At 42.9% G+C, this 24,078-nt stretch overlaps 1 protein-coding gene across 1 annotated transcript in view; it reads left to right on the top strand.

Moving 5' to 3' along the window:
* DNAH3 (dynein axonemal heavy chain 3) overlaps positions 1 to 24,078 on the top strand; it is a 156,437-nt gene that overhangs the window by 124,760 nt on the left and 7,599 nt on the right. The window contains exons 51-56 of the mRNA XM_029949934.1: positions 2,118 to 2,316; positions 5,571 to 7,712; positions 14,159 to 14,384; positions 16,993 to 17,237; positions 19,064 to 19,180; positions 23,444 to 23,598. Of these exons, the coding sequence (XP_029805794.1) occupies positions 2,118 to 2,316; positions 5,571 to 7,712; positions 14,159 to 14,384; positions 16,993 to 17,237; positions 19,064 to 19,180; positions 23,444 to 23,598 (3,084 nt within the window). The remainder of the gene's footprint in view (positions 1 to 2,117; positions 2,317 to 5,570; positions 7,713 to 14,158; positions 14,385 to 16,992; positions 17,238 to 19,063; positions 19,181 to 23,443; positions 23,599 to 24,078) is intronic.

The raw sequence follows: 24,078 nt of genomic DNA, 5'->3' as shown, positions 1-24,078 counted from the left end.
GAAGCACATGCAGGCCACTAGTTGTCTGGCACATGATAAGAAAGGAACATTGAACTGTTGATGGCACCCGTGGGCACCTGGGATCATTGATACCCACCAGAATCCGAAACTGTGGCTGAGCCAACACCTTTGGTCTCCTCTGCCACCAAACTGTATCTGAAGCTGACCGTGAGAAACAGCAAGCTTTGGTTTCAATACTTCTCCTCTTGCCTTACACTCTGGCACCTATCCTAGGACTGAAGAGGGAGCAAACTGAGTTACCCCTGGGACTGGGCCATTTTTGCCATCTGAAGTGGAACATTCCATTTTGGTATTGGGAACATCTGACGTGGTTCATGGGGGCAGGGGTGTTGTTTTAGTATAATAAAGCCAAACAAAACATTGTTGCATGTCTATTTAAAAAGGAGAAAACCTAAAATAAAGAATTCGTGATGTACACACATGAGGATACATACATGTACATTCACACACAGATACAAGAAGGTGAAGCCACCTTTATTTTGTTTGCCTACAATAAACCTGTGGGATATGAACTTCAACACATGCTGATTTGCCTAAGAATTGTTCTCTTATGAAGCTTCACTTCAGCCGTGGCTGTGTGACCATTTGTAGGGCTGGGCAACTGACGATTCACAGAGTGTGAACCAGGGTCCCGAAGTTGGAGCTTCATGACCAGAGCTAACTCATTTTGCCTACTGAGATCTTGTTTTTATTTTTTTTTAATTTGGTAATTGGATTACTAAATAGCCTATAAGGTCCCTTCCAGTGCTAAAATCTCATAATGTTAAGCTTTCTTTAAAAGAAAAAAAAATTGAGGGGCACCTGGGTGGCTCATTTGGCTAAGCATCAGACTTCAGCTCAGTTCATGATCTGATGGTTTATGTGGTGGAGTCCTGTCCTGGACTCTGTACTGACAGCTCAAAAATTAATAAATGTTAAGAAATGTTTTTCAGTTGACATTTAATTCACATACCACATTTTTTAAAATTTCACAATATTCACAATAGCCACATTTTTAAAAATTTTATTTTGAGAGATAGGGACAGAAAGAGGTGGGGAGGGGCAGAAAGAGAGGGTGAGAGAGAGAATCCCAAGCAGGCTCTGCACTGTCATCACAGAGCCTGATGTGGGGCCTGAATTCATGAACCATGAGATCATGACCTGAGCTGAAACCAAGAGTTAGATGCTTAGCTGACTAAGCCACCCAGGCGCCCTCCACCTTTTTAAGTTATGCAATTCAGAGGTGTCTAGTACAGTCACAGATGTATACACCTATCACCATTAATTCTAGAACATTTTTGTCACCCCACAAGAAACCTAGACCTGTTAGCAGTCACTCATCATTCCTCTGTCTCCCCCAGCCCTTGACAACCACTAACTAACTTTCTCCTTCTATGGATTTTCCTTTTCTGCACATTTCATGTAAATAATGTTATATAGCAGGTGCCATTTTGTGTCTGGCTTCTTTCACTTAGCATGTTTTCCATGTTGTCACATGAATCAATACGTCATTCCTTTTTGTGGCTGAATAATATTTCATTGAATTAATCTCTGTTCCCATTCCTCATCCTTAAACTCTTGCCTTAAACTCCACCTTTTATCTCCAAGCTTCACCTTATCCCTGACTCTACCCCCTGCCTCATCTCTGAGCTATAATAAATTCCAGACTTTACCCCATCCCTGACCCTTCCCCATCCCTCATGCCTTATTTCTTCCCCAAACTTACACTGACCCCCTTCCCAGCTGTCACTCAACCCCTGGGCCTCACCCTCTACCCCATTTCTCAGCCCATCCTTGATCAGTGGGTGTGAAGTTACCCACTGCATATATCTCTTGGGAACTTGTTTAGAATCCAAAGCTCGATTTTTTTAGATCACAAATTGGGCAAATTCTCAAATGTCCAAGGCATCAAACCACAGCCCCGAAAAGCCATGGGCATCTCACTGCTGCCATTCAATAGTTAGAGCCACCCTCTTGTGCGAACTCCAGGAGGGGGCGCTGTCCCGGAAGGACATGGAGGGGCAGGAAGGGCCTCTTCCAACTTCTCCAAGAAGTGAGTGCCTGGTGCCTGGCGCACACTAGGCACTCATCCCTCTCTGTTCCTGTGCTGCCCACAGAATGAATGTGAAGGGGACCTGGCAGAGGCCATGCCGGCACTGGAGGCGGCGCTCGCTGCCCTAGACACCCTGAACCCAGCAGACATCTCACTGGTGAAGTCCATGCAGAACCCGCCCGGCCCAGTCAAGCTGGTCATGGAGAGCATCTGCGTCATGAAAGGGCTGAAACCAGAGAGGAAGCCCGACGCCAGCGGCAGCGGTAACACCCTTCAGCTTCCCTCCCCTCTGAGCAGCCTTCACTGGCTGTTTTTCCATGGCAGGAGGAGTACCGCGCACCCACCCACCCTACCCAGGCCCACAGGCAGGGTCTGGAGTCCCAGAGGAGATTAGAAAGGTGCCAGGAGGTGCATGCTTATCCACACAGCTCTCTCCTGTGCCTTCACCTTCCTCACTCCTGTCAATCAGTAGGGGAAAGGCAGGCATCTTTAGATGAGTCTAAGTTTAATCAAGGCCCCTGCCTGCAAATCATTACAAATATGAAGGATGCAGAGACAAAGGGCTGACACAGAGTCGTGTGTGGTTGTGGGGGAGAGAAACAGAAAGAGCTAGAGAAAGAGAAACTGACAGATAACTAGAGAAGGAAATGCAGAGAATGAGACCAAGATACGGGGAGATAGAGAGGCACCTGGACGCATGCACGCATGCACATGTACACAAAGAGATAACAAACTGGGCAAGAGGTGAGGAAGGAGGGAGACAGAGGGAACATGGAGAGGGGCACTTGTGGGGAGGAGCACTGGGTGTTATATGGAAACCAACTTGGTAATAAACTATTAAAAAAAAAAAGAAGAAGAAGAGCCGGAAACGGAGAGTTAAAGGCAGAGAGAAAGGGGCAAAGAGAGGCTGAGACAGAAACTGAGGTGGGAGGAAGACAAGGAATCAGAAACTTGGAAATAGGTGAGGAAGGAAAGCTCATATAATTGAATAGAAGCATTAGTAGATGAGTATTTGTTCTCCTTAAAATCCGAATTAGATGTAGGACTTGTATTATTAATAGCAGTGTCTTAGAGCTGAACAAGGACCTTAAGAACCAGCTTCAGTAATATTTGCTGCCTTGTGAATCTTCCTGTCCTGGGAACAGTCCTGCTATTCCTCCATTCCTTCTGAAAGGTTCTAAATCCCTAAGCTCTCTTTCAGGAGCCTCTGGCTTCTGCTTCCCATTGACTAGCATTTCCTCTTCCCGGATTAGTATCAGGCCAAAAACCACATGTAGAAGATGCAGAGGTGATCAGGAATGGACAGGCAAGAAGTGGACTTCATAGGAGAATCCCTTAGGGAAGCAGCTAAGGTGTAATAAGTTGGCTGAGTAAGAATGAGCTAGTCCAGCACCTCCCCACCCTAGCTGCACCCTAGAACCACCTAGGGAGTGTAAAGAGTGCTGAAGCCTGAGCCTTCACTCCCAGAGGTTCTTATTCCACTGGTCTTGGGTATAGGCTAAGCCTATATATATATATATATATAAAATGTACGAATATTTTTACATTCCCAGATTATATATATATATGAGATTATATATATGTATACAAAATGTTATATACATATATATGTATATACATATATATATATTATATATATATTTTTTTAAGCTCCCAGATGATCTAAGGTACAGCCAGGGTAGAGAAGATATGCAAAGTATGGCCAAAATAATGAAAGTTCGTACTCTTTGATCACTTGATCAGCACAGGGCTCACTGTTCCCCCCCTTTTTTTAAATGAAATTTAAAATTCACTTTTTAAAAAGTGAATTGTGTGTATTATTCATTTATGCCACAGAACTTTAGCCAAAACATTAAGATGGAGCAAAAGACCCTTGAATTCATTTTGGGTACCTTGAATTTAAATGAACCAGATCATTTTCCTGAATGCAGATAAAAACCTTCATGGGGAATATCTGTTTGGTTATTGTGCCTGCATTAAAATGAGACACATCTAACCTATTGTACTTAATATGATTTCTCAAGTATAATTTTTTTTATTAGCCTGAGGTTAGCAAGTGTTTATAATGCTATGAGCCCAAAGGGCTTCTAACTCATTTCCAGCATGTCAGAAAAAGGGATGCAGTCCCGGGATGGGATTAAGGCTTACACAATCATTGGCATGATGGGTGCTGGGGAGAATAAGAGTCCTGCTTAGTTTCTGGAGAGGCCAAGGATGGCCTTTTATGTAGATACAGGCTGCTTCCCCACCCTTGCTCTTTCTCTAGAGACTCTCACTCACAAGGACTGATTGGGTACCATATAATCCACCTCCCAGACTTGAAAAGGAGTATTCAGGGGTGCCTGTGTGGTTCAGTCAGTTAAGCATCTGACTTTGGCTCAGGTCATGGTCTCTCATGGTTTGTGAGTCTGAGCCCCATATTAGGCTCTCTGCTATCAGCACGGAGGCCATTTCAGATCCTCTACTTCCCTCTTTCTGCCCTTCCCCTACTGTTTCTCACTCTCTCTCTCTCAAAAATAAATAAAACATTAAAATTACAGTTTTCATAAATGATGTAAAGGGAATCGACATTCCAGCATCCGAGATGAAAGAAAGTGCTGAGGGATGGATAGAGTGGCCCTGCCTAGTGATAGAAATTTGGGGAAACCTTTCAATGGAGGGGACTTTTTTAATGTTTATTTTTGAGACAGAGAGACAGAGAAACAGAGAGCATGAGCAGGGGAGGGGCAGAGAGAGAGGGAGACACAGAATCCGAAGCAGGCGCCAGGCTCTGAGCTGTCAGCATAGAGCCTGATGTGGGGCTGGAACTCACAAAACATGAGATCATGACCTGAGCTAAGTCATGATCTCATGACTTAACCCACTGAGCCATCCAGGTGCTCCTCAGTGGAGGTGTCTTTTAAATTAAACTGAAGTCTGAGAGCCAGCAGATGCCATTTACAGGCTAGGTCAAGGGCTCATGGTAGGGAAGCACTTAAGATCACTGAAGAATTGAAGGAAATTTCTTATTGACTAAAGTCCAAGGAGCAAGGCCTCAAGATGAGATGGATGAATTCAATGGACCTCCTGGACCATGGTGAGAAGCTTAGATTTGTCTTTTAATTTAGACTTTATATTTTTAGAGCAATTTAAGGTCACAGCAAAATTGACAGAAGGGTACACAGATGTCTCATATACCTCTAACTCACACACATGCGTAGCATCCCCTGTTACTGTAACAGAGTAGTACATTTGTTAATATTGATGAACCTGTGTTGACACATTGTTATCACCTGGAGTCCATAGTTTCTACTAGAGTTCACCCTTGGTATTGTACATTCTATGGATCTGGACAAATATATAATGGTATCCATTATTATATCCAGCATTATGGCATCAAACAGAGTATTTTCCTACACTGAAAATCTTTGGTAAGACCTTGGATTATTTCCCCAAATATGAGTAGCCATTGCAAATCTTGAGGTCTCAGCCAGAATGTCTTAATAATAGTCCAATCTCCATTTCTTGTCCCAAATAGGTAAAATGATAGAGGATTACTGGGGAGTTTCAAGAAAGATTCTTGGAGATCTGAAATTCTTGGAGAGTCTTAAGACATATGACAAAGACAACATCCCTCCAGTGATCATGAAGCGGATTCGGGAAAGGTTCATCGATCACCCAGATTTCCAGCCGGCTGTCATTAAAAATGTGTCATCTGCCTGCGAAGGTCTATGCAAGTGGGTGAGGGCCATGGAAGTGTATGATCGTGTGGCCAAAGTGGTGGCTCCCAAACGGGAGCGGCTAAGGGAGGCCGAGGGAAAGCTGAACACACAGATGCAGAAACTGAACCAGAAGCGAGGAGAACTGAAGCTGGTGGAAGACCGCCTCCAGGCCCTGAATGATGACTTTGAGGAGAAGAATACCAAAAAAAAGACCTTGGAGGAAAACATTGAGATCTGCTCCCAAAAGCTAATCAGAGCAGAAAAGCTGATCAGTGGTCTCGGGGGAGAGAAGGACAGATGGACAGAAGCTGCCCGGCAGCTGGGGATCCGCTATACCAATCTGACAGGGGATGTGCTGTTGTCCTCAGGGACTGTGGCCTACCTGGGGGCCTTTACTGTGGATTATCGAGCCAGGTGTCAGAAGCAATGGTTGGCCCAGTGTAAGGACAAGGTCATCCCTGGCTCCAGTGACTTCAGTCTCAGCAACACGTTAGGAGATCCTGTAAAAATCCGTGCCTGGCAGATCGCTGGGCTACCCGTTGACTCCTTCTCCATTGACAATGGCATCATTGTGTCCAATTCCAGACGCTGGGCCTTAATGATTGACCCTCAGGGGCAGGCGAATAAGTGGATCAAGAATTTGGAGAAAGCAAATAAGCTGTCTGTCATCAAATTCTCAGATGCCAGCTATGTGAGGACACTGGAAAACGCCCTGCAGTTTGGCACCCCCGTCCTGCTAGAAAATGTTGGAGAGGAGCTGGATGCCTTTATAGAACCCATCTTGCTCAAGTCCACATTCAAGCAGCAAGGGGTTGAGTACATGAGGCTGGGTGAAAACATCATTGAATACTCCAGGGATTTTAAGTTATATATCACAACTCGTCTAAGGAACCCACATTACCTCCCTGAAGTTGCCGTGAAAGTCTGCCTGCTCAACTTCATGATCACACCCTTAGCTCTCCAAGATCAGCTCCTTGGCATCGTGGCCGCCAAAGAGAAGCCAGAACTGGAAGAGAAGAAGAACGAGTTGATTGTGGAAAGTGCCAAGAACAAGAAACAGCTAAAAGAAATTGAAGATAAGATCTTGGAGGTCCTCTCCCTGTCTGAGGGCAACATCCTTGAGGATGAGACTGCCATCAAAGTTTTGTCCTCCTCCAAAATGCTGTCTCAAGAGATCTCTGAGAAACAGAAAATTGCTTCAGTAACAGAAACACAGATTGATCAGACTCGGATGGGCTACAAGCCAGTGGCTGTCCACTCTGCCACCATCTTCTTCTGTATCTCTGACCTGGCCAGCATCGAGCCAATGTACCAGTACTCCCTGACGTGGTTCATAAACCTCTATGTGCATTCCCTGGCCCATAGCGATAAAAGCGAAGAACTGGACCTTCGCATTGAGTACATCATCAAACATTTTACCCTCAGCATCTACAACAATGTCTGCCGCTCTCTGTTTGAGAAGGACAAGCTACTTTTCTCTCTCCTCCTCACCATCGGCATCCTGAAAGAGAAAAAACAAATTAATGAAGAGGTTTGGTATTTCCTTCTAACTGGAGGCGTCGCCCTGGACAACCCCTTCCCCAACCCAGTTCCTGAATGGCTGTCTGAGAAGGCATGGGCAGAAGTGGTTCGTGCCTCAGCATTGCCAAAACTGCAAGGCCTGATGGAACATTTAGGACAAAATGCTGATGAGTGGAAGCTGATCTATGACTCTACCTGGCCCCATGAGGAGAACTTCCCTGGACCTTGGAAGTTACTTCAGGGATTGGAGAAGATGGTGATCCTACGATGTTTGCGGCCTGACAAAATGGTTCCAGCCATTCGGGAGTTCATCGCTGAGCACATGGGCAGTATATACATCGAAGCCCCTACCTTTGATCTCCAGGGGTCCTATAATGATTCCAGTTGTTGTGTGCCATTGATTTTCGTGTTGTCTCCAGGCGCAGACCCAATGGCAGGTAAGGGCAGAATGTTGTGTGAAGAACATAAACACCCCAGGATGTGGGAATGGATGACAACCGCATGTTCCTTACAGCAAGAATCTCAAACTCAGATGCTTTGAAAGGTGAACAGTTAACAGGAGAAGGTGAGGCTGGGGCCACTGAAGATTTCTTCTCCTACCTGAAGGAAACAGCTGCTCCTCAGCCCCCAAGCATTGTGCCATCTGATAATGTGAGCTCAGGAAGGCCAGATCACCTGATTTTTCAAGAGAAATCAGAAATTTTTACATCTTGATAACTCATTCAAAATTCTTTCCTAAAAATTGTGAGGGCCTGACTAGGGCTAGATTTGGCCTGCTGGGTGCTAGTTTATCATCTTTGTCCTAAATCATTTTCTCTGACTATTGCTTCTCTTTGTTAGGCTTTTCTTTTTTCTTTTAATTTTTAAATTAAAACTTTTTTTAATGTTTGTTTATTTTGAGAGAGAGAAAGAGGAGAGGAGTGCCTTGGTGGCTCAGTCAGTTAAGCTCAGTTCATGATCTCATGGTTCTTAAGTTCAAGCCTCACATCAGGCTCTATGCTGACAGCTCAGAGCCTGGAGCCTGCTTTGGATTCTTTCTCTCCCTGTCTTTCTGCCTCTCCCTACTTTCGTTCTGTCTTTCTCTCTCACAAAGATAAATAAGCACTAAAAAAAAAAAAGAAGAAGAAACATAGGAAGTGAGAGAGTACATGCATATGCACAAGTGTGGGTTGAGGGGGAGCAAGAGAGAGAGAGAGAGAGAGAGAGAGAGAGAGAATTTTAAGCAGGCTCCACACTGTCAGCACAGAACCAAAAGTGAGGTTCAGACTCATGAACTGTGAGATCATGACCTGAGCAGAAATCAAGAGTCAGATGCTTAACCAACTGAACCACCCAGCTGCGCCAAATTAAAAAGTTTAATGGATAACACTGTGTATAACTGTGTATAGTAAAAAAAAAAAAATCACACAATGTGGAAAAACATAGGACTGTGGCTCTACCAGTCCATTTTGCCCCCTCAAGGGACATTTGGCAAAATGGTGAAACATTTTTTGTCACAACTAGGGGGTGCTACTAGCATCTAGTAGATTGAGCCCAAGGATGCTTCTAAACATGCCACAGTGCACAGGACAGTCCCCCACCACAAAGTGTTATTTGGCCCAAAATGTCAGTAGTGCTGAGGCTGAGAAACCCTCGTGTAGAGTGAAAGGTGTATCTTCCTTCTACCCTTCCAGAAGTAACCATTATTACCAGTTAGTGTATCTTTCCAGGAATCAATGATTGCATATTAGCAGGTATGGGTTATTGACAGAAATAGATTTATTTTCTGTTCTGTTGTATCTCAAAGCTTTCGTTTTCTCTCTGGCTGAATGAAGAAAAGTACCAGAAATGCAAATGACAAGGTTGCCATTCTTTCGTGAACCCTGAGGTGTTTGACACATATCCTGACCTGGATGGAAAGATGGCAGCTCTGCACCAGGGAGGAAGTCAGAGGAGGGAGCTGAAATGAACTAGTACCCTTTCCACATTCTCATACCACAGTGTTATTGTCAAAGATCAATTCATGGCCCCTTTCTAGTAGCTTTGTTTTTTCCATGTCCTTTATATGGCAGATTTAAGTAAGAGTAATGAGGGTAAACCAGGAAAAGTAAAGAGAAATGGAGGAAAGGTCATAATATGGTCTGTAAAATGATGATGTGTTGGCAGAGGATGGGCCAGTTATGTCCAGTGGCATATGTTGCATACCCCTGTCTGTCTGGGCTAGAAACCTGATCAGATTCAGCTTGGATAACTCCCCAGGAGACCTCATGGGTACTGTGTGCCTTGTAGTGCCTCACACTAGGAAGCACATACTATCTGGTTGTCTTTCCCCTTCTGATTAAGATTGATCAGTGGACTCAGGCATCGTCATTGTGATCTACCTCCCCATTCTGCTTCCCTTGTAAAGTTTCACATCAGCCTCACACCTAATGTGATGGTTCTCAATCATGGCTGCACAAAGGAATCACCTGGTTAGAGGGAAGGGGGGAGTTAAAAAAAAAATCTCCATGTTCAGGCCATGCCCTCAACCAACTAAAATGTTTGTGAATGAGCCCCAGGCATTGTGTTTTAGAAGCTTTTGAGGTAGGGGCACCTGGGTGTCTCAGTTGGTTAAGCATCAAACTTTGGCTCAGGTCATGATCTCCTGGTTCCTGAGTTTGAGCCTAACGTCAGAGTCTGTGCTGACAGCTCAAAGCCTGAAGCCTGCTTCAGATTCTGTGTCTCCCTTTCTCTCCGCCTCTCCCCTGCTTACTCCCTCTCTCGCTCTCTCTCTCTCTCTCCCCCTGCAAAATAAATAACATTAAAAAATAAAAAAGAAGCCTTTCAGGTAATTCCAGTATGTTTTGGAAAGAACCTGATGATTTTATTGGCCTTAAAAAAAATCATTCCCCAGATCCATTATTTCATTAGGGGTTGCAAAATGATATTTTAATTCTGTGACTGTTCTTGCATTCATTTGCTGGAACTCCTCTATGAAGAGGAATTTCCTTGGTCAACTCTTTGGTTTACTCTGACTATAGCTCAAAAATGGCCAGCAGAATAGACACTTATTTCATTCTCTTGATTTCTCAGTTTCCATATTAATAAATCTGTGCCCTGGTAACCTGCAAAGTTACTTAAGCAGTAAGATTTTCTTTTGCATTGTGAATGCATAGATTTTAAGATAGTGGGTGTTTCAAACATGGTGGCATTTTATTATTTACTATTCTTTTTGATTTTCAAATCATTTAGTCTCTGGCCTGTAGAGGCTCCTTCATGCCTAGTAGTTTTCACATAAGCCCAGTAGTTTTTTATAGCATCCTGGCCATGTAGAATTACCATGTGTCTGGGCTCATCTTGTACAGACTTTCTGTGAGGAACTCCAGTTCTTTCAGTACAGGCCATGGGACTTGGAAACCATGATCAGGGGACTACTGGATGGATCATTCTGGATGGATCACTGACTACAGACCTTACTGCTCACTAATTCTCCCTGTGTCTACCCTGTTCTTGTAATCAGTACTTTGAGTTTTTATCTGCAGTGACATTTCTCGAAGTTTTATTTGTTTTATTCCAAGCCCACGTATTTCTTTTTTCATAGAACTGTGAATTTTATTATGCTTTGTTGTCCTTCTTTAATGATTTTTAGATGTATTTCTTTCATGGTCTTTTTCAGAGAAAAAGAAAGATATTTGCTACAAACAAATATCAAAGACTCAGCAGTTTAAATAAGAGAGATTTATTTTCTCTCATTTCTGGAAACTAAAAATCCAAAATCAAGACATCAGCAGGGTTAGTTTCTTCTGAGGCCTTGGCTTGTGTGTGGTCAATTTCTCCCTGTGTCTTTATATGTCTTTTCTCTGTGACTATGTCAATGTCCCAGTCGTCTCCTCCTATAAGGAACCTGTCCTATTGGATTAGGACCTGTGCTGTTAACTTCATTTTAAGCTAATTACCACTTTAAAGACCCCATCTCCAAATATAGCCACATTCTGAGGTTCTAGGAGTTAGGGCTTCAATATATAGATTTAAGACGGACATAATTTGGCCCATAACAGAGTTTATATATAATCTGTGGGGTATTAATTCCCCTCATTGTTCTATGTGCTGACTATCCCTTATAGTGATATATTTTCTCATATAGCTTGTAATTTTTTATTGTGAGTTCAAAATCTGCAAAATTGTGTTCTTTTGTGGGAGTCTTCTAATACCTTGGGTTTTAGGAATGCCCTGACAGAACAATTTTGCATATGAAAACACTGGTGCCCCGAGGCAGGGGTTGCCTAGTGTTGCCACTCTAGATCAAATTTTTTAAAATTCTTTTTAAGTTTATTTATTTTGAGAGAGACAGAGACAGTGTGAGCAGGGGAGGGACAGAGAGAGAGGGAGAGAGAAGCCCAAGCAAGCTCTGAACTGTCAGTGCAGAGCCTGAGACAGGACTCAAACTCAGGAAACTGTGAAATCATGACCTGAGCCGAAACCAAGAGTCGAACGCTTAACCAACTGAGCTACCCAGGTGCCCCCATTCTAGATCAATTTTATGGGAAATTTCTCAGTTTGGGAATCCCACCCACAGGGTACTATAAACCCACACCCTCATCCACATGTGACATAGGCTTAGTGTTTTGTTTTCTCAGCAGGGAAAGCCTCCAGGCCAGTAACAAGCTTCTGCATTGCTTCTAAACCAGTAGCCAGATATCTGGCCACCTTAACATAAAGGTGCAGCCCTTTGAAGGTCCTAATTGTCTGCAGAAGTCTCAGTTCTAGCCCCCCATTTCTTATGAGTGTGAAAGTTGTGTGTCTACAATCTCCTAATATCTACATTGGTTAAATAAAGTATGGGATATTCCAATGGTGAACTGCTGGGTAACCATGAAAAAGAATAAGACTGTATGTACAGGCATAACTAATTTTATTGTGCTCTACTTTATTACACTTTGAAGATGCAGTATTTTTTTTTACACATGGAATTTTTGTGACAACCCTGCATCAAACAACCTATCAGTACCATTTTTCTTAAGAGAACAAATTTACATATGTATTTTTTTTATTTTAAATGACATATTGTCTAAGAGGTTTTTTAAAAAATGTTTACTTATTTTTGAATGAGAGAGCACACATGTGCATATGAGCAGGGGAGGGGCAGAGAGAGAGAGACAGAAGATCTGAAGCAGGCTCAGCATTGACAGCAGAGATTCTGATGTGGGGCTTGAACTCACGAACCATGAGATCATGACCTGAGTCAAAGTTGGACATTGAACTGACTGAGCAACCCAGGTATCCCTCAGTTAAGTTTAAATCCTTAAGGAGTATAGCATCACACAGATTTTGTCGTCAGTGGCCTTAGCAGGAAGGTTGCTTCAAATTTTGCACAAAACATGGCACTGTTTCCATGAGCATGGAAACTTTTCCCCAAGGGTACTCTGGTTTTCTTCAGTTTGCCACCAGGAATCCGGTGTTCTTTGCTTTGTACACATAAGCACATCTCTTGCGTGAATAGAATTCAGTTTTATGTTAAGCATAAACACCTTCAGTTTTAAGAAGTGCCATGTGATCCCTCTGGTTCCGAAGAAAACTGGCCTTGGACCACAGCCTTCCAGACATATTTGTCATTTTAGGAGTCCTGTTTCAGGCTCCAAGATGGCAGAAAGATATTGGTGACTTTTTTCCAAGAACGTTTGCTCACTTCATGTCTCTGGGTCACATTTTGGTAATTCTTGGCAATATTTCAAACTTTTTCATTGTTATTCATCATGGTGAACTGTGATCAGTGATTGCTCAGATGATAGTTAGCATTTTTTAGCAATAAAATAATTTTAAATTAAGGTACATACATTGTTTTTTAGACATAATACTATATCACACTTAATAGATGACATTATAGTATAAACATAGCTTTTATATGAACTGGGAGGCAAAAAAAAAAAAGCATTTGCTTGTTTTATTGCACCGTTTGCTTTATTGCAGTGGTTTGAAACCAAACTTGCAGTATCTCTGAGCTGTGCCTGTATTGCTGTGGAAAACATCTAAGTGAGAGAAGCAAATGTAGTATTCTGCAATTCACATAATAGTATACATGCATTTATTTAAATGCATGAAATATCTTTGGAAGGATTCACAAAAAGCTAGTAACGTTGGCTGCCTCAGAGGAAGAGAGAAGTGAAAGAGACTTATTTGAAGTTTCACCGTGCAAATGCCCATTTTTCTAGTAAAATACATTTATAACAACTCAATTTCTAGTTCTTTGGTTGTATGCTCATCTCTCTAGTTTTGAGTTCCCTCTTCATTTTTGGCACCTGGGAATTTCTGTCTCTCAGACTCTCTCTTCCAGTTTGTAGAATTTTTTTTTTTTTAACCAAGGATGCCTGGGGTGCCTGGCTGGCTCTGTTTGAAGAGACAGCGGCTCTTGATCTGGGGGTTGTGAGTTCAAGCTCCACACTGGGGGTAGAGATTACTTTAAAAAATTTAAAGGGGAGTCTGGGTGGCTCATTTGGTTGGTTAAGTGTCCAACTTCAGCTCAGGTCATGATCTTGTAGTTCGTGGGTTCAAGTCCCAGGTTGGACTCTGTGCTAACAGCTCAGAACCTGGAGCCTGCTTCTGTGTGTCCCTCTCTCTCTGCCCCTCCCCTGCTGATGCTCTCTCTCTCTCTCTCCCCCACTCTCAAAAATAAACATTTAAAAACAAACATTTAAAAAAATGTCTAAGCACTCAGAACAAAAGAGGAATCAATAGTAGCTTCATTCACCCTCTTACCAGAAGTCTAAAGCTTCCCCATAGAGATGCTTATTTTTGTAATTGACAGAAGCCAGTGAGTTTCTTTCCTAGTCCAGAATTTTGATGTAACCCTTCCTTCTGCATAGTTACTATTAATATGGTCTTGGTTGGCTTGTCCTCTTTCAAAAGCCCCTTTTATTCCTGGTCTCAGGCCTGCTGAAGTTTGCTGATGATCTAGGCATGGGAGGCGCCAGAACACAGACCATCTCCCTTGGCCAAGGCCAAGGCTCAATTGCTGCCAAAATGATCAACACTGCCATCAAAGATGGGACCTGGGTGGTGTTACAGAACTGCCACCTGGCCACAAGCTGGATGCCTACACTGGAGAAGATCTGTGAGGAGGTGATTGTTCCTGAAAGCACTAACATCAGATTCAGGTGAGGTGCTACCCCACCACTGCCTGTTTCCAGGCCCCAAACTTGAGCTCCAAACGTCATGCTGGTGACATGATCTTTGGAGTACAAAGATGAGCAAACACAGTTCTCATCCAGCAGAAAACAGACTACAGATGAATGATGTTGACGCCATGCTGTACCTGCTGTACTTGTTTGAATAAGAACCATGGGGCACAGAAAAGGGAAGGGAAAGTTGGGGAATGCCTAGAAGCCTGACAGTTGCCTGGGGTTTTGAAAGATGATAGGAGTTTTCCAGGAAGGACATTCCAGGCAGAAGGGACAGCATCTAAAAGCAAAGATGCATATGAAGGAAACACCGAGAAGTTATTCTATGACTATGGGGAATATACTGTGAGAAGTTGTTGGGGGATGTAATAGGAGATGTGTCTGGGAAGCTACATTAAATGTCAGTGAATCTGATTTTTAAAAATTGTCATGGAAAAAACCTGTAGTGTAGGCACCAATGTCCATGTTGTTCTAACCTGTATTTCTTGGGCTCTGTGGAATTGTAACCAATATTGGAAACAGCTACCTGTTTTTGTGTGTGTGTGAACTTTAAAGCCTAGCAACACTAGGCCTCAGTTTTTGCATATACAAAAGGATGAAATGAACCAGACAGAACTTTTTCAACTCAAATATCCTCTTATTCCAGTCAAGGGGTCAGCAAACTATGGCCTGTAGACCAAATACAGCCTGCTACCTGTTTTTGTATGGCTTATATGCTGAGAAGAGTTTTTAAATTTTTAGATTGAAAAAAAACCAATGTTTCATACACATGAAAATTATATGAAATTCAAATTTCAGTGTCCCTAAATAAAGTTTTATTGAAATACAGCCATGCTCATTCATATCCTATGACTGCTTTCACAATATTAGTTGTAACCGAGACCATATGGCCTGCAGAGCCTAAAAATTTATTCTTTGATCTTTCACAGGAAAGGTTTGCCAACTCCTGTTCTAGGCTACAAAGCTTGATGTTTTCTTCCTTTCTTCCTTCCTTCCTTCCTTCCTTTCTTTTTTTAATGTTTGTTTATTTTTGAGAGAGAGAGAGAGAGAGAGAGAGCGAGAGCGAGCACAAGTGGGGGAAGGTCAGAGAGAGAGGGAGACACAGAATCTGAAGCAGGCTCCAGGCTCTGAGCTGTCAGCACAGAGCCCAACGTGGGGCTCAAACTCACAAGCCATGAGATCATGACCTGAGCCAAAGTCGGACACTTAACTGACTGAACCACCCAGGTGCCACTGGTTATTTTCATTTTAGTCATGTTTGCCTGAAAATAGGGAAGTGTTTGGTGTTTATTTACAAAGCCAGATTAAGCCATGGTTTGTGATATTCATGTAAGATTCCTATAAAATTCCTAGAGAAGTTTGAGGGGAATCCATTAGTTTTAAGAATTCTGTTTGGTTTAGGATGGTGACTTGATTAATTACCATCAATGATACCCTCAATGAACAAAAAATTATTTATGCTGATATTAAGGTCTTCTATAATATGGTCCTAACCCAAAAGTTATTACCCCAAATGCCTACAGGAACCAGGAATAACATATATGAGTGAAGAAGACTGGCCACAGGAGATATTCCAGTTCCCACAGTGCAGTAGCAGTCATCATGGGCAGTCAGCCTCGGGGTTGGACATCAACAGAAAGTGGTGGGGACTGCAGTGAACTAAAGGCCCATGCCCTTTAGAAAAGTCACCTTTAGGTGACTGCCTAATACTAAGTGACTATTGCCATGTAGGAATGTGAGCCCCTCATGATCAGATTTTCTCATTATTTTAAAGGGAAGATGGGAATCTAGAATTTTAAAAGAAAGCCCTAGTTTTTTAAAAGTTGGCAACTACTTCAAAACTATGTTATAGCATTGTGTTGGTTCACATGGTATGAGCTAAACATCACCTAACTGCGGCCAGAAGTCAGACCTCAGGCTACCTGTTTATGGCCTCTTCCCTTCCCCTCCCGGCAACTCTTAAAGTGCCAGGTATAGTATCCCACCATAGTAGATTCTCAGGTAGTCTAGCCGGGGAGGAATATGGTATGGTGTTTAAGACAGGGCCTTGGGGGTCAAGGAGCCCTGAGTTCACATCCCATTTCAGTTGTTTCTAAGTGGTGTGTTCTTGAAAAACCACTTGAGGGGTGCCTGGGTGGTTCAGTTGGTTAAGCATGGACTTCGGCTCAGGTCATGATCTCACAATTCATGGGTTCGAGCCCTGCATCAGGCTCTGTGCTGACAGCTCAGAGCCTGGAGCCTGCTTCCTATTCTGTGTGTCCTTCTCTCTCTGCCCCTCCCCTGCTCATGATCTGTCTCTCTCTCTCTCTCAAAAATAAATTTAAAAAATGTTAAAATTTTTAAAAACAAAAGAAAAACCCACTTGACCTCTGCATGCCTCTGTTTCCTCACTGGTATAAGGGGATAGCTCATCCCTTCACATAGGGTGGTTGAGAGGATTCAAATGAAGGAAGGGACATAAATTCTTAGAATGGGGTTTGGCATCCAGTAGTGCTTAATAAATAGTGGCTATTATTTTTTTGTTATTATTTTTCAGTATAACTTACTGCATTGCTCTAAATAGTTAGATCTGTTGTTCTTACAGACTCTGGTTAACCAGCTATCCATCAGAGAAATTTCCAGTCAGCATCCTCCAAAATGGGATCAAAATGACCAACGAGCCCCCCAAAGGGCTGCGGGCCAACCTTTTGCGCTCGTACCTCAATGACCCCATCTCGGACCCCGTGTTTTTCCAAAGCTGTACAAAGGCAGTCATATGGCAGAAGCTGTTGTTTGGGCTATGTTTCTTCCACGCCATTGTTCAAGAAAGGAGAAACTTTGGACCTTTAGGTAAGAGATGCCAGTGTCCTGGGGTGCCTGGGTGGCTCAGTAGGTTGAACATCCGGCTTCAACTCAGGTCATGACCTCGCAGTTCGTGGGTTTGAGCCCCACCTCAGGCTCGGTGCTGATATCTAGCTCAGAGCCTGTTGCCTGTCTTCAGATTCTGTGTCTCCCTCTCTCTCTGGCCCTCCCCTGTTCACGCTGTCTCTCTTTCTCTCTCTCAAAAATAAATGAAACATCTAAAAATTTTCAAAAATAAATAAAACATTAAAAAAAAAGAGAGAGAGAGATGACATTGTCCCTGGGCTGCTGTGGCACAGATCACAGACAAATGCAGATGTGTGTTCAAGTTTGTACTCAGATAAGGTTGCCAATAAATTGCTGTATAAGTATATTCCATATAATATTTGGGACATACTTAGACTAAACATGATTTGTTTATCTGAAATTAAAATGTCACTAACTATCCTATGTTTTTTATTTGATAAATCTGAAAACTCTATAATCAAGTCACTATCAATGTCAGAAAAATAGGTGATGCTCCAAAGTTAGATGTCTCCTAATTATTGAAGTAATATGTTAATGAGAAAATTGTAAGCCCTTCCCTTTGCTGAGTATTTGCCTATCTTAGGTACTCTGGCCATTTTCCAGGGAGTTGTCACCAGGTAATTTACGACATTTTGAGTAGTTCTCTAAACATGTGCATAACAATGAAGGAAGTACAACTGGGACATTTGTCTGTGCTTCTTGAAAAACTAAAAATAAATTTCATTATTAATGTAACCTGTCCATGGCGTAACTTACTTACTTACATTTTAGCAGAACATCCAACTGCTAAATACAGGTTCCATATCCACATGCTTTAAAGGTTGGGCTGCCTCTGATTTTGTTCAGTAGTCTTGAAATGGCCCAAGGTGATGCGTTTTCAGCTGTTCTTTTGGCTTAAATATGGAGGCAAATAGCCCTCTCGGTGATTCTCTCTGACATCTTCCTCCTTTCCTTCTCCCACCACCCACAGGCCTTGTTAGCCTCACAGACCACCTGCCCTTTCCACTGAGGGGTACAGGGTGACAGCCTGGGGTGGACACTCCCTCTGCATCTGTGTTTCATGTACCACATTCTCCCACCACTATTCTCCCACCCATGCCAGATCTCCAAAAATCCATGTAAGAGTTTGGCTTGCAGCCAACTGGCTCATTGTGTTTTGTTTGCCAGAAAGCGAATTTTTTATTTTGCTAAATTTTTTATTTGAATGTAAATGTTCAGGAGGAAATTAAATGTCCCTGTTGAACACAGATCCCACTGAACCCTGCTGTCTTACACCGTGCCTAGTTAGTTCACACATTTATGTCACTTTCCCAGCCCCACTGGGCTTTTATCATTATACCCTTGAAAATACAAGTGATAGTTTTTTCAAGGCTGGCCATCCCATTTTCCCATGAGCACGAGGAGGGGAATTCTCCAAGCTGACTTATTTCTGTTGCCTAATCATAGATACTGCTCTCTAGCTGTGCTTTAGTGTTATTTTTGGAACCCTGTACATTACCACAGTATTCCAGCCAGGGTGAATTATTCTCATTCCACAAATCCCAGGATATTAACATCTACCTTAACAAATGGGGAGATCCATAAGGAAACTGATTTTAGAATGGACGTTTTCTCAGGCAGAATGGCTCCCACATTGGCAGTAAATGTCAAGGCTAATAGTTGGCCTGGTGCTTGATATTCATGGGGCTGAAAGCTCCATAATGATGTTTAACTCTACAGCTCAGTGTCTGAGTGGGAATTATGAGCTCTTGGCACTGAAGTCTCTAATTCTTCTGTGCTTTGTGTAGGCTGGAATATTCCTTATGAATTCAATGAATCTGACTTGCGGATTAGTATGCGGCAGATCCAGATGTTTCTGAACGACTACAAAGAGGTGCCATTTGAGGCTCTGACTTACCTGACAGGTATTTCGGGGAGGAGGCTTTGCAGTTATAAATGTCCAGTATCATACTCCACCCTTCTGCTTTTCTGGTCCCACCTCCATTCATTTATTTACTCAATCATTCTTTCAACAAACATTGAACTCTTACTAATGCTAGTCACCATAACAGATACTGTAAAAAAGGAACATACAGTTCTTACCTTCAAGTGGCTCACAGTCCACAAAGGAAAAAAATATATATATATGTATGTATATACATATATATTATATATATACATATATACATATACATATGTATAAAGAAATAAATGACAATACAGTCATAAGTTCAACAAGAGAAACATTTATAAAGTCGAAAGGCAATGCAATGATTAAATCTCAGAGATGGGGTAGGGAATGATCATAAAAAACTTTTTAAAGGCATAAAGGATGAGTTTTGAGGGACAAATAGGCATTTTACAAGCAAAAGGAGAAAGCAAGGTAGGCAGTAGGAAGGAAAAAGGGAAGCATTCCCAGCAGAGGTACCCTGAAGTGAAAACAGCACTTGCTGTTTTATATTAAAGCAGTCTACAGTGACCTTTTATTAGTCACCCACATATTTACTAGTGCATAACATAGAAGAATGTAAACGGATAGAACTTGGTTGTTTCCCTCATGGAACACATCATGTAGGCCCAGAGATAGGAGATAAAATATAGACCAGTAAAGCAAGTGGAATACCATGGCCAAAGGTCAGAATGCAGCACAGCTGGAAAACCTGGGCATCTTCAAAATTACATGCAAGTTCCTTCCTCAGCTCCATATGTTAAGGAGTTTGTGTGGATCCTTTCCCTGATCATGCAGCAGATGCTCCATATATACATAATCATTACTTTGAGTCTTCACGGTAACCTATGAGCTTCATGTTACTGACCCCATTTATAGCCAGTGAGACTGAGGCCTTAGAGCAATGGTTCTCAACAAAGGGAAGTTTTGCTGCTCCCCGCTCCCGGGGACATTTGGCAATGTCTGGAGGCATTTAGCATCACTAAGTAGAGAAGCTACTGGGTAGAGGCCAAGTTTGCTGCTAAACATCCCGCGATGCATCAGACAGCCCTCACCATACAGAACTATCCAGTGCAACATGTTAATGCTGCTAAGACTGAAAAATCATATCTCAGAGTCATTAAGTTCAGTTATAAAAGGTCACATAGACCTTACTTAACCCAGCACACTGTCCCCTAAAACAAAACCCCAAGTGACACGTACAACATAAGCTCAGTGGATAATTTAGTTTGGTGAAAGAACTTCTCTAAAGAAGTGAGTCATTTTCCCATCATTTCAGGTCATGCAGAAGCACATGCCAGGGCTGTTCTTCAGAATGCAGAATGAGTGCACACTTGCCCTTGGACATGGTCTTAGTATCGGACTGCCTGCAGCAGCTGTCTGTCAGCCAGCTTGAGGAGACTCACCTCCCCCCTAGACCAATCATGATAGGCTAATTAGGCCAAGATAATCAACAGTCCCCACATCTCAAGGGTGTAAGTCATCTCAAGGTCCACTTCTCGCCCACTCTACATGTCCAGGATGAAATGGCAGGGGTCTGTGCTCACTGTGATTATCTGTCAGCTGGCAGAAGCTCCACCAACTTTTCATGCCACATCTCAGCACATATTTGTGTGGTCACTGCCACAGGAATAGCACTGAAGCGCTCATGCCAGGAATTATGCACAAGAAGTTGTCTCCCACCCAGCACCCCCCGCAAGGGACCCAGAGAAGTGTAACCTGCCTATGTGCCTGGAAGGAAAGAAAAACTGGATGTATCTTATCATTAGAACTCTGTACTGACACTAAATCAAAGAGACAGGCCTCATTTGAACAGTGGTTATCACATTCGATGGGCTGAAGTCAATACAATTCTTAATCTGATACCCCCAGCCCTTTGGCAGGGATAGTAGAGACCTTAGAAGAGACAAAAGCAAGGGCACCCCAGGTAGCTCGGTTGGTTAAGCTTCTGACTTCATCTCAGGTCATGATCTCAGGGTTCCTGAGTTCAGGCCCCACATCGTGTTCTCTGCTATCAGCGCAGAGCCTGCTTTGGATCTACTGTCCAATGCCCACCCACCCTCCTGAGAATCCATCTCTGCCCCTCTGCCCCTCCCCCACACAAGTGCATGCTCTCGTGCGTGCTTGCTCTCTCTCTCTCTCTCTCTGTCTCTCTCTGTTTTGCTCTCTCTCACTCTCTCTTGCTCAAAAATAAATAAACATTAGGGGCACCTGGGTGGCTCAGTCAGTTAAGCGTCTGACTTCAGGTTATGATCTCAGGGTTCATGGGGTCAAGCCCTACCTCAGGCTCTGTGCTGCCTGATGGGAGCCTGCTCTGGATTGTGTGTCTCCTCTCTCTGGCCCTTCCCTGGTTATGCTCGCTCTCTCGCTCTCTCTCTCTGTCTCTCTCAGAAATAAACAAACATTGAAAAAAAGAAAATAACCAGCAAGCTTTGGGGCTTAGAACAGTAGTTGGTAGGGGCGCCTGGGTGGCTCAGTCTGTTAAGCCTCCGGCTTTGGCTCAGGTCAGATTTCACGTTCATTCGTGGGTTCAACCCCCACGTCAGGCTCTGTGCTGACAGCTAGCTCAGAGCCTGGAGCCTGCTTCCGGTTCTGTGTCTCCTCTCTCTGCCCCTCCCCCTCTCATGCTCTGTCTCTCTCTGTATCAAAAATAAATAAAACATTTTTAAAAATTTTTAAAAAAAGAACAAGGGTTGGTAAACCTTTCCTGTAAAAGATCAAAGAGTAAATTTTTAGGCTATGCAGGACAGTTGGGCTCCTTTAAAAATAATTTAAAAGTTAAAAAATAAACATTAAAAAAAGAGAGACAAAAGCACATCCTGGCTCCCATAGGAGCTTGTGCTCTTGATACCAGAATAGACATAAAGTAGCTATAAAGAAATTCACCTTCCTTCACAAACAAACTCAAAGCCTGCAAGGGTATTCCCTGGAGGAAAATTGCTGACGAGGCAGTGGTGACAGGACCTCGCACTATGATGCTGTGCCTGAGATTTACCTTCACCTGGCCTCTCTTTTGGGTGCCCTTGAGCTCTGCCACACTAACTGCACTGAGGGAAACCCACCGTCTGTTTGATGTTATATATTTAATTGTTGTATTTAATATAGTGCTATCAAAAACTTGTTTATAGCTGAGACCAGCTGTAATGTTCAAGCTGAAGTTTGCTAAAGGCCTGGAAAAGTCCATAGAGAAAGCCTCAGAAATCTAGATGGTCTGGCTTACGGTAAATCAGCACCTTGCAGGGCTCAAATTACTCACAAAGTAAGCAAACCCTTACTCTTCCCTTAGTGAGCCACCCATATTCTCCTCCTTTGCATTTAGACCCCTCCAAGACCAAGAGAAGCCTAGGCCTCCTGCCCCCACCTTGGGCCATGCTTCCTGTTTCTTGTCCTGGGCCGTGTCTTCCTGGAATGGTTGGAATTGGAAATGAGCCCATCCTTCATACACACGTAAACACACAGATGTGTTTCCTCCTTGAAGACTGTGTGTTGTCCATAACTACCAAATACCAGGTGGCACCCACATACTATGGAATCTGGATCAGCTAGAAAATGCGTCATGGGCTTGGCAAGATGGATTTGATGTGGCTTCCAAAGAATTACCTAATTATTTTTGTAGAAATCTGAGTGTAGAAATCTGGGTCTTAGAGAATGATATTAATGATGGGGGTGGAGTATCCCAAACCATGTATCGGATAATCACAATTTTCTGAAATATATATACTTGTAATAGCTGTAATAAATTGAATGTTTTCTGTGTGCTCAGTGTTGTGTTAACTGTTTCATAAGCGTTATTAACCACAGCCTTGTAAGATAGGTACTGCAGTTATCTCCACATCTTGACGGATGAGAAACTGCTGGAATTGGAACCCAGGACTGTCTCATGCAAAGTGCTTGCCCTGAACCACCTTTATGTGATGCCCTTCACATGGGTGACACACACACACATATGAAGAAGATGCCTAAATGTTCACAGTTATCTTTGGTGGAATTATTGGTGATTGCATTGTTTTTTTCTTTCAGTTTATTTTTACTTCCTAATATCTAATATGATGAAAATGTCCTATTTTTGTAGCAAACATAATAACAAAAAGGCCTGGTCCCATCCCAAGGTGAGCATTGGTTTCAGCAACCCTGCATCTCAGCAGAGTTCCTTGGCTGGAAGAATTCTCTGTTTTAGGTTAATGACCAAGTTCATTATGACCTTCCTTGGGCTCAGCTTCTTCCTGTTGGTTGTCCACAGGGGAATGTAATTACGGGGGCAGAGTGACTGATGACAAAGACAGGCGTCTCCTCCTATCACTTCTGTCCACGTTCTACTGTAAGGAAATCGAGCAGGATCATTACTCCCTCGCACCTGGAGACACTTACTACATCCCTCCTCATGGCTCCTACCAGGTGAGGGGCTTGGCAGTCTCCATGTGGCTAGGGGCTGCTGTGTAGCCAAGGGGAGCCAGGAATAGCTTTGGGCTTCCAGACTTGAGTCTATTAGCTATTTCCAATATTCCAAAAAGCCTCCAAGAGAGACATTATTACTGTTGAATGAAAACTGGATATTTGATAGTCAAGATAATTTCAAAATGTGGGGTTCATCTTGGGGGGTTAAGGGGAAGGATAGTTAAAATTAAGCCTTGGTAGTAAACAGGTTGTAAATTGCTACTTGAAAACAAAGGTTCAAAAGTGGCTAAAGGGAAGGACAGAAAAACTGAATGGGAGAATGAGAACAGGAAGAAGAAAATAGGAAATCTGTAAGAGCCTGAAGAGGGCTTTCTTTAATTGAGCACCTGTTATATGCTAAGGTCTATTCCTTTGTCACCTCACTGATCTTCCTATTTACAGATAAGGAAGTTGGGGGTTAGTCCTATACAGTTAGTTTTC

This window comes from Suricata suricatta, chromosome 8, assembly GCF_006229205.1.
Source record: "Suricata suricatta isolate VVHF042 chromosome 8, meerkat_22Aug2017_6uvM2_HiC, whole genome shotgun sequence".
In the NCBI taxonomy this organism is placed as follows: Eukaryota; Metazoa; Chordata; class Mammalia; order Carnivora; family Herpestidae; genus Suricata; species Suricata suricatta.
The sequence above is the reverse complement of the archived record's forward strand: the minus strand, read 5'-3'. Positions and strand labels throughout refer to the sequence as shown.